The sequence below is a fragment of the Myotis brandtii genome, unplaced genomic scaffold (genome assembly GCF_000412655.1).
Source record: "Myotis brandtii unplaced genomic scaffold, ASM41265v1 scaffold152, whole genome shotgun sequence".
Classification (NCBI taxonomy): Eukaryota; Metazoa; Chordata; class Mammalia; order Chiroptera; family Vespertilionidae; genus Myotis; species Myotis brandtii.
Window position 1 is genome coordinate 1,731,166 of NW_005355502.1, and position 15,965 is coordinate 1,747,130.

Here is a 15,965-nt window from a genome sequence, read left to right on the forward strand (position 1 = left end):
CTTTTGGTGTATGGGATGACACTTCATCTGATTGAGCCACCAAGCCAGGGACATAATAATTTTATGAGCTAAATTATATTCCCCAAATTTCATATGTTTAAGTTCTAAACACCAGTTCTTCAAAAATGTAACTATATTTAAAGTTGGGGCTTTCAAATAGTTATTATTTGCATTTCAAATTCAAGTTAAAATGAAGCAGTTAGGGTGGGTCCCAATTCAATCTGACTGGTGTCCTTTTTATGAAGAGAAAATTTAAACATACAAAAAGACAAGGTAGTTTAAACCACCCAAGCACTGCAGCAACTAGAAAAGATACTTAAAAAGCAGGAGGAGAGCCTAAGGGAGCTTTGGGACAACATGAAACAAACAAACAAACAAACAAAACCCATCCACATAATAGGAGTGTCAGAAGGGGAGGAAGTGGAGCAAGGAATAGGAAACCGGTTTGAAGAAATAATGACAGAAAACTTCCCTGATATTGGGAAGAAAAAAAGCCACACAAGCCTAAGAAGCACACAGAGTCCCAAACAAGATGAAACCAAAAAGACCGACACCAGGACACATTATAATTAAATTGGCAAACATCAAGGACAAAGTAAGAATCTTAAAGGCTGCCAGAGAGAGAGAGAAAATTACTTATAAGCGATCTTCGATCAGACTATCAACTGACTTCTCAACAGAAACACATCAGGCCAGAAGGGAATGGAATGAAATACACAAAGTGATTCAAGGCAAGGGACTGAAGCCAAGAATACTATACACAGCAAGGCTATCATTCAAAATTGAAGGTGAATTCAGGAGCTTTACAGACAAAAAAGGGCTAAGTGAGTTCATTACCACCAAACCAGCAATGCACGAAATGCTAAAGGGACTGCTGTAAAAAGAAGAAATAGAATGGGAAGAAGGAAAACAGGCATAAAGAATAAAAATTGTGACAAACAAGTACCTATTAATAATAACCTTAAACATAAATGGATTCATTGCTCCAATCAAAAGACATAGGGAAGCTGAATGGTTAGAAAACATGACCCATGTATTTGCTGTCTACAATAGACCCACCTCAGAACAAGGACTCACACAGACTGATAGTGAAGGGATGGGAAAAAATTTTTCAGGCAAATGGAAATGAGAAAAAAAGCTGGGTAGTAATACTTATATTTGACATAATAGACCTCAAAATAAAGGCCTTTCAGGCAAATGGAAATGAGAAAAAAAAGCTGGGTAGTAATACTTATATTTGACATAATAGACCTCAAAATAAAGGCCATAACAAGAGATAAGGAGGGCCACTACATAGCACTAAAGGGAGCAATTCAACAAGGATATAACTCTGATGAACATATATGCACCCAACACAGGAGCACCCAAATACATTAAAAAAAACAAAACTTCTGGAAGATATCAAGGGAGAGATCAACAGCAGTAAAATCATATTAGGGGACCTTAATACCCCATTGACACCACTGGGTAAATCTTCTAAACAAAAAATCAGCAAAGAAACATCAATCCTAAATGACTCACCAGATCAGATGGAACTAATTGACATCTTCAGAATATTTCACCCTAAAGCTACAGAATATACATTCTTCTCAAGTGCACATGGGACACTTTCAAAGATAGACCACATATTAGAGACCACATATTAGGACATAGGCAAAGTCTCTTCAAATTCAAAAACATTGAAATCATATCAAGCATCTTCTCAGACCACAATGGCATAATATTAGAAAATAAACTACAATAAAAATAAACAAACAAATTCAAATACTTGGAGGCTAAATATCATGTTATTAAACAATGATTGGGTTACCAAAGAGATCAAAGAAGAAATAAAAATCATTCTGCAAACAAATGACAATGAAAACACAACAATCCAAAATCTATGAGACACAGTAAAAGCAGTCCTGAGGGAAGTTCATAGCATTAAAGGCCTACCTCAAAAACAAGGAAAACTGGTAATAAATTATCTAACTCTACAACTTAAAGAATTAGAAAGAGAGCAACAAGAAAAGCCCAGAGTGAGCAGAAGGAAGGAAATAATAGAGATCAGAGAGGAAATAAATGACATAGAGATGAAAAAAACTATACAAAGGATCAATAAAACCAAGAGCTGGTTCTTTGAAAGGATCAAAGATGAGTGGATTAAAAACTGTGGTACATCTACACAATGGAATACTATGCTGTAGTAAAAAAAGAAGGAACTCTTACCATTTGCAACAGCATGGATAGACCTGGAGTGCATTATGCTAAGCGAAACAAGCCAATTGGAGAAAGATAAATATCACATGATCTCACTCATTTGTGGAATATAATGAACAAGGTAAGCTGATGAACAAAAATAGAAACAGTCATAGAAGCATGGAACAGACCATCCAACCTAAGAGGGAAGGCAGGGGAGGGGGGTAAGCAATCAACCAAAGGACTTGTATGCGTGCATATAGGCATAACCAATGGACACAGAGAGTAGGAGGTGAGGGCATGTGCTGGGGAGTGGGAGTGGCTGGGGAGAGGTCAATGGGGGGGAAAGGAGACTTCTTTAATACTTTAAACAATAAAGAATTTAAATGGTGGGGGGAAAGAAGTCTCATCTGGGTTGTCTGCAATGTGACTCCCCCGGCCTCTGGTGCAAGTAGTTGTGTGCTCGTGGTTCCGGCTCTTGTGGAAAGGCTTGCCTGAGGTCTCACTGGCTGCACTCGCGGTGGATCCGGAGTCCATGGCCTGGGAAGGGGTCTCTGGGCCTGAGGCAGTGCGACTCTGCCCTGGGTGGTGTGACTCTTGCTGGGGTAGTGTCACTGCAAATCACTGCGAGGGTCCAGGAGCCTGTGATGGTGGGAGGCACGTGTCCCGTGTCTGTGGATGAGGCAGCGGGGACTGGCCAGGGTGATTTCACTCTGCGAATCACGGCGGGTAAAGGTGGAGAGGGGGCAGGAGCCAGCGGCTGGGGATGCGGGAATCTCGGAGTCTGTGGCTGAAACAGCACAACTTTGACCAGAGAGGCAGCACGGGAGCGGGAGTCACGGGTCTGCTGCTGGAGCCTTGTGTCCTCAGCTGCAGAGGCACGCACTCAGCCACTCCTGAGGGGCCCACGGTCCTGCGGCCCGGGAGTGGTAGCGGCAGGTTCTACAGCTGAAGCCGAGCGCCCTTGCCTGCAGGGGCGCACACTCAGCAACTCATCCATGGGCCCAGGATCCAGTGGCCCAGCAAGCAGTATTCTTGGTGTCCGTTGCTGGAGCAGCAGGACTGCAGTGTTCAGAAGCCGGCCTGCGATGGGGCAGTCATGGGCCGCCACTGGGCTGGAGTGGTGCAACTGCGGTGTCCAGGAGCCGGCAGCCAGGAGGTGGACGTCCTGGGGTCTGCAGGTCTGCACCGAGGCAGCATGACTTTGGCTGTGTGGCTGCAGGGTCCCGGGCAGTGTCCAAGGCAGTCTGGGTGGTGCTGAGGCTGGGTACCTAGTGGAGGCCACTCTCCCCTTCTAAATGGCATGGGCTCCATGCCCAAGCCCCACAGCAGGGGGAGTGCCCACAGCAGTGGCAGGGGCTCCCCGTCCATGAGAGCCCCGTCTGCCAGCCCCTGAGACTCTTGGGAGATCTGTCCCTCACTCACACACGCACACACCACACACGTCCACACACGCCCCTTTCACTCCCTTACTCACACCCTCTCCCTCACTGCTGTCCTGCCAGCTGCCGTCTTCTCATCTCCTACAAAGCGTTATTAAAAGAGATTGCAAAAAAAGCCTGATCCGTGTGGCTCAGTGGTTGAGAATTGACCTATGAACCGGTCAGTCACAGGTCAATTCCTCGTCAAGGCACTTACCCAGGTTGTGGGCTCGATCCCCAGTAGGGGTCATGCAGGAAGCAGCCAATCGGTGATTCTCTGTCATTGTTTATGTTTCTATCTCTCCCACTCCCTTCCTTTCTGAAATAAATAAAAATATATTAAAATTTTTTAAGAGATTGAAAAAGATACAATGAAATGGGAAGATATTCCATGTTCATGGATTGGAAAAATCAACATAGTTAAAATGGCCATATTACCCAAAGCAATATATATAGATTTAATGCAATCCCCATGAAAATCCCAATCCCATTTTTAAAAGAAATAGAACATCATCAGATTTGTATGGAATCACAAAAGACCTCAGTAGCCAAAGCAATCCTGAGAAAAAAAGAATGAAGCTGAAGGTATCACGCTGCCTGACTTCAAATTATACTAAAGGACAATGATAATCAAACAGCAGAAAAACAGATACACAAACCAATGTAACAGATTTGGGAGCCAAAACATACAATGGAGTAAGGAAAGCCTCTTCAATAAATGGTGCTGGGGAAATTGTAAAGATACATGCAAAAGAATGAAAATAAAATATAGTTTGTCTCCATGTACAAAAATTTATTCAAATGGCCTACCCCGTGTGGCTCAGTGGATTGAACATCATCCCACGCACCAAAAGGTCACCTGGCCAGGGTACATGCCCAGGTTGCGGGCTTGAGCCCCAGTAGGGGGTGTGCACTAGGTGGCCGATTGATAATTCTTTCTCATCGTGGATGTTTCTATATCTCTTTCCCTCTCCCTTTACGTCTATCTAAAAATCACATTTTTTAAAAAGTTAAAATTTTTACTCAAATGAACAAAAGACATAAATATAAGATCTGAAACAATAAATTACATGGAAGAAAAGGTAGGTACTAAATTTATGAGCCTTGGTCTTAGAGAACATTTCATGAATTTGACCCCAAAGGCAAGGGAGATAAAAGCAAAAAGAATGAATGGGACTATATCAAACTAAACAGCTTCTGCACAACAAAGAAACTGCCAACAAAACAAAAAGACAACCAGCAAAATAGAGGAAGATATTTGGAAACAACAGCTCTGACAAGGGGTTAATATCCAAAACACATAAAGCGCTCATACAATTCAACACCAAACAACCCAATTAAAAAACGGGCCGAGAACCTGAACAGACACCTCTCCCAAGAAGACATATAAATGGCCAACAAATATATGCAAAGATGCTCAACTTCACTAGCTATTAGATAAATGCAAATCAAAACTACAATGAGATACCACCCACACCTGTTAGAATGGCTATTATAAGTAAGACAAGTAATAACAAGTGTTGGAGCGGTTTTGGAGAAAAAGGAGCCCTCATTTACTGCTAGTAGAAATGTAAACTGGTACAGCCACTATGGAAACCAGTATGGAGGCTCCTCACAAATTAAAAATCTGGCTACCATATAACCCAGCAATCCCACATCTTCTTTATCCAATCATCTATGGAAGAACACTTCAGTTGTTTCCATGTCTTGGCCATGATGAATAAGGATGCAGTGAATATAGGGGTTCATATAGCTTTTTGAATAAATGCTTTCAAATCTTTCTGGTGGATATATATGGAATACTACTCAGCGATAAGAAAAGATGAAATACTGCCATTTGCGACAAAATGGATGGATCTTGAAAATATCATGCTAAGCAAAATAAGTCAGAGAAAGCTAAGAACCATATGATCTCACTGAGATGTGGGATATAAAACTGAAACTCATAGGCACAGACAACAGAATGGTGGTTACCAGAGGGAAGGGGGTTTAGGAATAGAAGGCAAAGGACGCCAAATATATGGTGATGGAAGATGATTTGACTTTACATCATGGGCACACCATGCAATATACAGATCATGTATCATAAAAATGTGATACATGATACCTATAAAATATTAACCAATGTCACCCCAATAAATTTAATTTAAAAAAAAGATGGACATGGATACTAAGGAAAGCCTATTGTTGCTACATGTAATTACTCTGTGCAATGAATTATGGGGTGGGGAGTGAAAGACAAATTAAAAAGTGTAATAGCAAAAACATAAGAGAAAACGTGGGAGTGGGAATTTAGAGTGCCAGCGAGGCAAAATTTAAAGAGCACAGAATCTGGAAACAATAACCTTGGCTACTTTGGAATCCGCCACCTCAGGCAAACCACTTAAATGGTTTGTGAAATGCGAATAATGACACAACCTTGCTTACCTCACTGGTTGCTGAGAATGACACTGTAAAGGGAAAAGTACCAACAAGAAAAATAAATTTAGAAAGAAATCTCAGAGTTGCTGCAGTGGATGTGAGGAAGTGTGGGAGTGGAATAGAACCAGGAGACCTAGCTTAAAGGTGGATAGCAGTGATAGGTCAGGCATGTAGTCAGGAGGAAAAATATTTAAAGAAATGGTTTCTCTTTAGATAAATAATCTACTTTCTGGGAAAGTTGAGAATTCGGATTATTTGGGGAAAACGATACTGATTCTGTTTATGAATTTAATGAGTATTCTGTGCTAAATAAGGACAGGTCTTGCTATTTCCTTTTCTAAGTGTTCTAGCTTGAATTATTTTTGCACTTAGGTCTCACTTGCCTTTATCACTGTATTCCGTGTATTCCAGGGCGTGTTCAAGTTCTGCCAACTGGACGAGTTTCTCACAGACTGCCACTTCCTGGATACAATGCTGATCGTCATGCTGTTCGGCTGGAGTGCCATCCCCCTCATATATCTGCTGAGCTTCCTGTTTTCCCAAAGTACTTCTGCCTACATCAAACTTGTGGTGTTCAGCTACCTTTCAGGCATTTGCAGTCTCATCATAGATGCCACATTTCAGTTTGGTAAGTGTAAATAAATGAGGACATTAGGAGACAGTTATATTCCAGGCTTGGTAAAATCCTGAACTTGATGTAAGTCAATAAAAATTACTTTGAACCTGGCCAGTGTAACTCAGTGGTTGAGCTGAGGTCAGGGTTCAATTCCCAGTCAGGGCACATGCTCAAGTTGTGGTCTCGAATCCCAATAGGCCCACGCAGGAGGCAGCCGATGATTCTCTCTGATCATTGATGTTTCCATTTTTCTCTCCCTCTCCCTTCCTCTCTGAAATAGATAAAAACATACAATGAGAGCCTGTGAACCCACTCCAGGTCTGCTGGAACGGGGTCTTCCTATTGAAATGAGGGGACTGAACCTGATATATGGTTCTTTGACAAGATTCCTCCTTCTTACCCTCACATCATGTAACACTATCACATGACTTAAGGAAACTGTTTTGCACAAGATTTTGGACATTTTAGGAGCATTTGTTTCTGAAACTCATTTGTCAGAAAAAGACAAAAAAATGAAAACAAAAGAGCAGCTTTATTCTTAAAAGGACAGGCCTCAGTAAGTTAGAATAAATCGTATTAAAAATACACTTGACCGTAGACCCTCATTATTTTTAAAAGTGAGATCCCTTGATGTTGGGCACTTTATAGTGTGGTGATGAGAGGGAAGAGTGGAGAGGAATCCTGAATTCTTGAGAGAGGCCAACAGTTTCATCGAGGAAAGGTTGTATGGTGCAGCTATTCTTCCCTAACTTAAAGATCCTGAGCAGCCAAATATGATTTTCCAGAAAGAAGAAAAACTCTGTATGCACCTGACATCCTTACAGCTAAGCCAGTTCTGCTTCCTTACTGCACATAAGCCTGGCTTCTGCAGTATTCTTACATTTGTATCTCCCCCCACCCCTTCCTTCTCTGACGAGAGTTTGAACTGGCTTGAGCACTTGACCACTTCATTTCTCCCTGTTATCAAAGAGCCCCATAAGCACAGGCTTCCCACCTCATTCCCTGTCACAAAAGAGTACTTCACATGAGTAAGACTTATGCCTCTGGATAGCAGACAAAAAAATGTTAAGAGATATGCCTTAGCACTAATTCTCAAAGCAATCCCAAAATTATGGGAAGCAATATCTGTATATGCTGCACACCTCTTTATTATGCTAAGTGGGGAAGACTCCCCTTAAAGCATCTGAGTTTGTGATGTGAGTTTATACATATATGTGAGTTTATACATGTAAAACGCATAGACATAGACAACAGTGTGGTGTTAGCCAGAGGAAAATGGGGGGAGGGAGGGGACAAAGGGGAAAAAATGGGGACAGAAAGGGACTGTTCTTTGAGCAATAGGTGCATGATGTGGTGTGCAGATGATATTTTGTTGAGCCTGTTTGGTTTGGTGAACTAATGTCACCCCAATAAAAATCTTATTTAATAAAAGGCTAATATGCAAATCGACCGAATGGCAGAATGAATGCTCACGATGACACACACTGACCACCAGGGGGCAGATGCTCAATGCAGGAGCTGCCACCTGGAGGTCAATGTGCTTCCACAGGGGGAGCGCCACTCAGCCAGAAACTGGGCTCATGGCTGGTGAGTGCAGCAGTGATGGCGGGAACCTCTCCCGCCTCCACAGCAGAGCTAAGGATTTCCGACTGACGGCTCCTGGACTGAGAGAGGGCACAGGCCAGTCTGAGGGACCCCCAAGTGCATGAATTTCATGCACCGAGCCTCTAGTAATTAATAAGAAGAATTAGAAGAAATTACTGTTTCAGAAAATTTAAAAAACATTTTGGGGGAAGAATATGTTTCAAAGAGACATGAAGGGTGAGAACAAAAAAAGAAGCCAATAGATTTGGCAATTAGAATGTCAAAGGAGACTTCCTTTTTTCAGTAGCAGAAAAACACTGTAAATGATACTCTATCAAAATAATGAATTAAGAAGAAAGTATGGAATTGGCAGAGGCCAACAATAAAATGGAAGCTCGTGTTCCTGAAGGTAAGCAAGCATTAAAGGTAGCTCTGACATGAGCTTATTGACAGAATCTGGTTACCTTTACTTCACATTTGCATAGGTAGTGAGTAACATTGAAGTCAGAATAGAAAGCATAAAGCACATACCACAAAGGTTTTAGTAGCTTCCTATCTAAAATTGGAAGTTAGAAGGGCTTCATTATAAGGGTGAATAAAACTTAACTAATGCCACAATAGGACACAGAAAGGAAATTTACAAAATTTGAATTTGGCACTGGAACAGAGAATAGTAATTTCCCTTTTAATTTGTAACCACAGGCAAGTCCCCATACTGGTTTGTTTCCTGAAATCATAGTACCTATGTAACCCAAAAAACATACCAGATCATTTATTTAAAATAACTTCAGTTGATTGTGTTCCCAGGTGAGTGGCAAAGGTATACACAATTCCCAGACTTCAAAGTACTCCCACAGGTAAATTATCTAGAGAAATTGAGATCAGCTTAAAATTACAAAGTAAAAAAAGAAGCAAGGACCTAAGAGCAAATGCTACCAGAAAACACAAACTGTAGAATAAGAATCAGGCCTGCAACATTTAAGATTTGAGGATTTTTAGAATAGAACATAAAATATGTATTTTTAAAATATTTAACTAGTAACAAAAATGTCAGGTCTATGAGCATATAGAACATATATACATATATTGCACATATGCATGTACTATAGATACATATGTATGGGCATTATATATGTATATGGAGAGAGAGAGAACAAGTAGATTTGAAAAAGATCCAAATAGAATCTTAAAAAATGAAAAGAATTAATTTAAATTAAGTACTTAATAAATAGAAGTATCAGAATATTAGACATAGTTGAAACAGTTGAAGAGAGAATTGGTGGTTACGGATGAATATAAAAGAGTCACCGTCTTGCAGCTGATCAACCTGGTTAAATCCCTCCTATTCAAATACCAACAGCAATTAAGACTCAACTACAACAGGAGGGTGTACAGCCCACTGGGCCCTACAGGATACCTACTACATTAGGCCATGCTACCAAGCCTGGGAGATGTAGCATCTTTACCTAATACATAGAAAGAAAGACAGGGGGTGGGGAGCTGCCAAAATGAGGAGGCAAAGAAACATGTCCCAAATGAAACAATAGAACAAAACTCCAGAAAAAGAACTTAATAAAATGGAGATAAGCAATCTACTAAATGTAGAGTTCAAAACACTGGTTATAAGGATGCTCAAGGAACTTTGTGAGGACCTCAACAACATAAAAAAGAACCAGTTAGAAATGAAGGCTACACTAAGAAATAAAGAATAATTTACAGGGATTCAACAGTTGAGTAGATGAAGCTAAGAATCAAGTCAGTGATATGGAATATAAGGAAGCAAAAAACACCCATTCGGAACAGCAAAAAGAAAAAAAATGGGATAGTGTAAGGAGTCTATGGAACAACTTCAATCATACCAACATATTATCATGGGGGTGCCAAAAGGAGAAGAGAGAAAGCAAGAAATCGAAAACTTATTTGAAAAAATGACAGAAGATTCCTGTAACTTGGTGAAGGAAGCAGACATAGAAATCCAGGAAACACAGAGAGTCCCAAACAAAGTGAACCCAAAGAGACCCACATTGAGACATATAATTAAAATGCCAAAAGTTAAATTAAACAAAAGAGAGAGAGAGAATCTTAAACGCAGCAAGAGAAAAGCTCCCTACAAGGGAGCACCCATACGACTATCAGCTGATTTCTCAACAGAAACTTTGCAGGCCAGGAGGGAGTGGCAAGAAATATTCAAAGTGATGAATACCAAGGACCTATAAGCAAGATTACTCTACCCAGCAAAGCTATCATTTAGAATTGAAGGTCAGATAAAGAACTTTACAGACAAGAAAAAGCTAAAGGAGTTCATCACCACCAAACCAGTATTATATGAAATGTAAAGGGTCTTATTTAAGAAGAAGAAATGAAGATCAGAAATATGAACAATAAAATGCAATAAATACCTATCTATCAACAATGGAATCTACAAACAAAATGAACAAGCACAACAGAAATAATATGGGAGGAGAGTGAGAGAGGGGGCAGAAAAGGTGAAGAGATTAAGAAGTACAAATTGGTTGTTACAGAATAGTCATGGGGATATAAAGTACAGCATAGGGAATATAGTCAATAATATTCTAATAACTAGGCATGCTGATTGATAAGTACAGGATTTATTGGGATAATCATGCATTAAGTTACGTAAAGTCTTGTCACTGGGGTACACAAAATGTTTTAAAAATATAATAAAAATAAATAAGTAACACTTAGAAAGATGAATACAAAAGAAACATGAGATAACAAGATGGAAAATATTAAATGTGAAAAACCATGGAGGATGGAGTGAGGAGATTTGATATATTGGTATAGAAAGAATTAGTGGAAGAGGAAGTAGTGTTAGAAAGATAGTTGCTGATAATTTCAGAATTGTTTAAAGTCAGACATCCTAAGTTTCAGAAAGCCCACTAAATCATTTTAAAAAATTACTTGCCTATACATATCATCATAAAACTTCATAACACCAATGCTAAAAAGATATTTGAAGCAGCCAGAGAGAAAATTTATGTAGGCATGATTAAATATTCAGTGTAAACACTAAAGGGATATTTTAAAAGTATAATTTCCAAAACATAATGAAAAAGAAGGGAGAAAATAAATTCAGTCACATCCAAAAAGGATAGAAATAAAAATGAAATAAAAATAATAAATAGCAAAGTAATGTGATGATAGTAATTAGCCCAAATATATCAGTAATAAAAATAAATAGCATCAAAAGAGGCTTATTAAATAAATGACAAAAACTGCTATTTTGGATCAATTTTAGCATTATTCCCTTTAGAGGAGACATTGTTAATAAATAAAGATACAGAAAATAAAAGAATGTAAAAAAAATATATTAAACAAGTGCCCACAAAATAATACTGATATCAGAAAAAAAATACTCGTTGAGATAAAAAGTATTACTAGAAATAAAGAGGCTCATTACATGATAGCAGATTCATTTGCACATTAAGTTGTAACAATTACAAAATTTTATGTAGCTAGTAATATTATCTAGAAGTATATTTAAAATTTCCAGAGCTACTTGAACTAGGCAAACTATACATCATAGAGGAGATATTAGCATACCTCTCTTGTAACTATAGAGAACATAGAATTTCAAACACATGTTTTCAAACACACATGGAGTCTTCACAAAACTGACTAGATGATACACAATGAAGACTAATGAATGACACATTCAATATCATTTTGCAATTAAATTAGACATTAGTAAGAAAAATAACACACAAGCCCTAACTGGTTTGACTCAGCGGATAGAGCGTCAGCCTGCGGACTCAAGGATACCAGGTTCGATTCCAGTCAAGGGCATGTACCTTGGTTGTGGGCACATCCCCAGTGGGGAGTGTGCAGGAGGCAGCTGATCGATGTTTCTCTCTCATTGATGTTTCTAACTCTCTATCCCTCTCCCTTCCTCTCTGTAAAAATCAATAAAATATTTTTTTAAAAAATAACACACAACTGGGAATTTTAATACAAGTTTTTATATAATTAATAGGCCAAAGAGGGAATCATAACGTAAATTTGAGAATATTTAGAACTGAAGAATAACATAAATACTGTGCAGCTAGATATTTTATAGCCTTAACTATTACCATGAAAAAGGTTAAAACTTAACAAACTGTTCAACTTAATAAGTTAGAAAAAAAGCATAGTAAACACAGTTGAAATAATGAGCAAATAAGTGCAAAAATTAATCAAATAGAAAACAAATATATAATAGAGAAGACCAACAACCCCATGAATCAGCAGTTGGAAGAATTAATAAAATTTAGATAAATAGGAAGGAGACCAAGATGGCGGCATAGGTAAACACCGCAGACTGCTGCCGCAAACAACCACTTCAAAAATACAACTAAAAGACGGAACGGACATCACCCAGAACCACAGGAAGGCTGGCTGAGGAGAGACTCTTCAACTAGATATATATATAGAGAGAGAGAGAGAGAGAGAGAGAGAGAGAGAATATATATATGCTAATTAGACCAGATGTCCTTCTGAATGTCCTTCCTTCTGGACAAAGCCGCAGCGGACAGATGCCATGGCAGAGGTGGCGGAGGCCCTTGGCTGCGGTAGCAGGCGGAGCCGGGGCCAAGGCCCTTGCATGAATTTCATGCATCGGGCCTCTAGTATATATATATTTGTTACACATTGAAAAATAAGGGGATATAATAAACAATGTAAGGACAAGTCTAAGAACTTTGAACAAATTGTTATATTTCTAGGAAAAAATGAAATTCACTAAATCTGATTTAAGAAGTATTAGAAAATTCCAGTTGTACTACAAGAATCCAAGTAGGTAATAGTTTAAATTATTTTCAAAAAGAAAACATAAGGCCTAGATGACTACTGGTGAGTCCTGAATTGTCCCCCAGGAGATACAGAAGAGTAAGATCACACTTCCAGCCCCTTCTACAAGACTAACAAAAGCCTCGTGTCCAAACCTGACAAAATAATCATGAACTAATTTCATTCATAAGCATAGATTCAAAAATGTTAAATAAAATATTAGCAAACAATCTAAGAAGGTTGTTTTTATATTAGAAAAATCTATAAATAAAATTCCCATTTTAATGGGTTAATAGGAGAAACATAATTATCTCAATAGATGCAGAAAAATAAATGATATGTGATAAAATTTCTTAGTAAATAGAATTAGGGGAGAAAAATGCCTAACTTTATAAAGGACAAAACTCTATAGCATAATATTTGATGACTCATTGAAAGCATTTCCTTTACAAATGAAGAGCTGGATAAGAGTGACTGCTGTTGCCACTTGTATTAAACATTATACATGAGGCTGTGTAATGTAGAAGAAAAGTAAATAAAACAAAAGCAGAGTGGACAGAAAGAAACTACCATAATTCTAAAATGCGACAAACCGAGGAACTGCTACTGGAGTATATAAAACAAATGCTGGGGCTGGTGAAGTGAGCACATAAAATATGCCTTCGCTGGGAGTCTCTAGAGAAGTGGCATCCCATCCATGTACGTCCAGATGGCCACACCAGGGGTATAGTAGTTTACAATTTAGTTGATTTATAATCTGTTCTGAACAGTCAATACCCGTGCTGAGCTGGATGATAATTATTTTTAGTAACACTTTTTTGTCAGTTTTTCCCTTTTCCCATCCCTAAAGAGTTTTTCATCATTTTGCCAGGTAAGATATTTTGTTTCTCTTCCTCACCTAAGATTTTTCTCTACTCTTTGGAAGAGAAGACACTCATGAGTCCACAAGATATCAGACTATATCTGAACTGTGTAATATGGTAGCCACTAGCCAATTGGGGCTTTTTAAACTTAAATTTATTGAAATTAAATACAATTTAAAATTCAGTTCCATAGCCACACTAGCCACTTTCTAGCCCTCAATAGCCATACTTCTGAGTGCAGACATAGAGCTTCCCATGATTAGATATATTAAATAGTGCTAGTCTATAAAATTAGTGCCATTTTTTGCATTTGTTCAAGTGGACAATAAGCAGAATTTTTCAATCTGGATCAATTGTTTGTCTCTATATCAAGTTAATATCTCCACAGGACAGAATCACCATGGCTTTGGCACTGCTTGGTCACCTCTTCTTGCTCAAAGTGTCTTATGTGAACTTTGTGTTTAGGCTAGACTGTATCTTCTTCCTCAAGAACAGAATTATCAAAATTCATAAATTAAGCATGTTCACATCTCCAGGAATTTAGTCTAATTATTATTCATATCCAATACATTCTTTAGAGAGATATCAGTTACACATCAACTGGTTTCTCTGAAGATTTCCTACTCTCAAATATACCGTAATTTCGCTATGTGTTCTCTATTGGTGAATTCTAGGCTGCATCTCATACGTTGCCTCCCTGATTGGTTTGATTCATTTAGAAAATGTGGAAAAGAGACTGTAGTTGTTTTCTGTTCATAACGGTGCCAGGAAGACTTATTATGCTGGCATCCACTTCATCAAAGAGACTTTCAGACTCTTCAGTTCTCAACACAAACTGTTATTAGCTGTCAGCAGGAACAAACCTATTGAGAAATAGTGTTCTTCAAGCATAATCATCTGACTTTTGATTCCCTGAGCTTGGTTTGATTATAAATTGGGGATTTTTTTTTTCCTGGGATAGTTCATTTCCTATAATGAAGCCCAATCTTATCTTTTTAGAAATTGAAAGTATCGTATCAAATTCCACCAGAACCTTCATACTGAGATCGTTACTGCTCCTTCCCAATTACAACCTGGGGAAGTGCTTCATGAACTATTTTGCTTTCTACAACAATAAAAAAATGTGCATGGAAAATCCTTATGCCTCCTTAGACTGTGATGAAAAAAGTAAGTATCTTGGGAGTCCCTAAGTATCTAGGAAGTTAGTTCCAGGGTCAGCCCATGGGACATGTGGGGTTTGCCCATATTTCAAAGGAGTCAGGTTACCTGTATTTAGGTCACTTTACAAGGCTGGGGAAAAGAACTTTTAAATATAATAAGCTTCAAAAGAAAATCCAAGGTAAGTTTGAAGTTGTCATCAGAACTAGGCGCTGCTAACAATCAACCACCTAATAACTTTACATACATTATTCTAAATCTTCACAAACTCAACCTTCTTAAAAGTCACTTTGAGGAAGTGCCCGTGCCCAATCTTACACAGCTTTCCTGGGCTAGGGCTGGGATTCACAGCTACGTTCTTTCCTTGTGTGATGGACTTCCTCTATGGCAGGAGTGGGGAACATCCGGCCCACGGGCTGTATAAGGCCTGCAAAATCATTTCGTCTGGCCCTGCCAAGGCATTAGGGGTGAGTTATTTAAATGTTTGACCAAATACTAATTTTTAAACTGATAATTTTGTGTGGCCCACAAATTTTGTTATAAATATCCAAATGGCCGTTGGTAGAAAAAAGTTTCCCCACACCTGACCTATGGGAAAGACCTCTAGGGGAAGGCTTTGTATTGTAATTGTATTATATTTACTTGTATTCCCCCCAACACCATCACCACTCAGAATCACACATTAATTGGCACACAAGTTATTTCAAGGAATGAATCATTTGGGTATCTACACTAATAAAAGAGAAACATGGTAATTGGCGTACGACCGCTACCCTTCCCATTGGCTAATCAGCATATCCTTATGCAAATTAACTGTCAGCCAAGATGGCGGCCGGCAGCCAGGCAGCTGGAAGCAAGCAGGGAGGCTCACTTGCTCCAGTGACTGCAGACGCCAACGTTCCCCGCCTAACTTGCCGGCCTCTGAGTTGCAACTCTAAG

General features: G+C 38.9%; 1 protein-coding gene across 1 annotated transcript in view; it reads left to right on the plus strand.

Annotated features, from left to right (window-relative positions):
* The window catches only part of LOC102242210 (ATP-binding cassette sub-family A member 3), a 273,880-nt gene that overhangs the window by 172,511 nt on the left and 85,404 nt on the right, over window positions 1-15,965 (plus strand). The window contains exons 22-23 of the mRNA XM_005861509.2: window positions 6,432-6,648; window positions 14,868-15,035. Of these exons, the coding sequence (XP_005861571.1) occupies window positions 6,432-6,648; window positions 14,868-15,035 (385 nt within the window). The remainder of the gene's footprint in view (window positions 1-6,431; window positions 6,649-14,867; window positions 15,036-15,965) is intronic.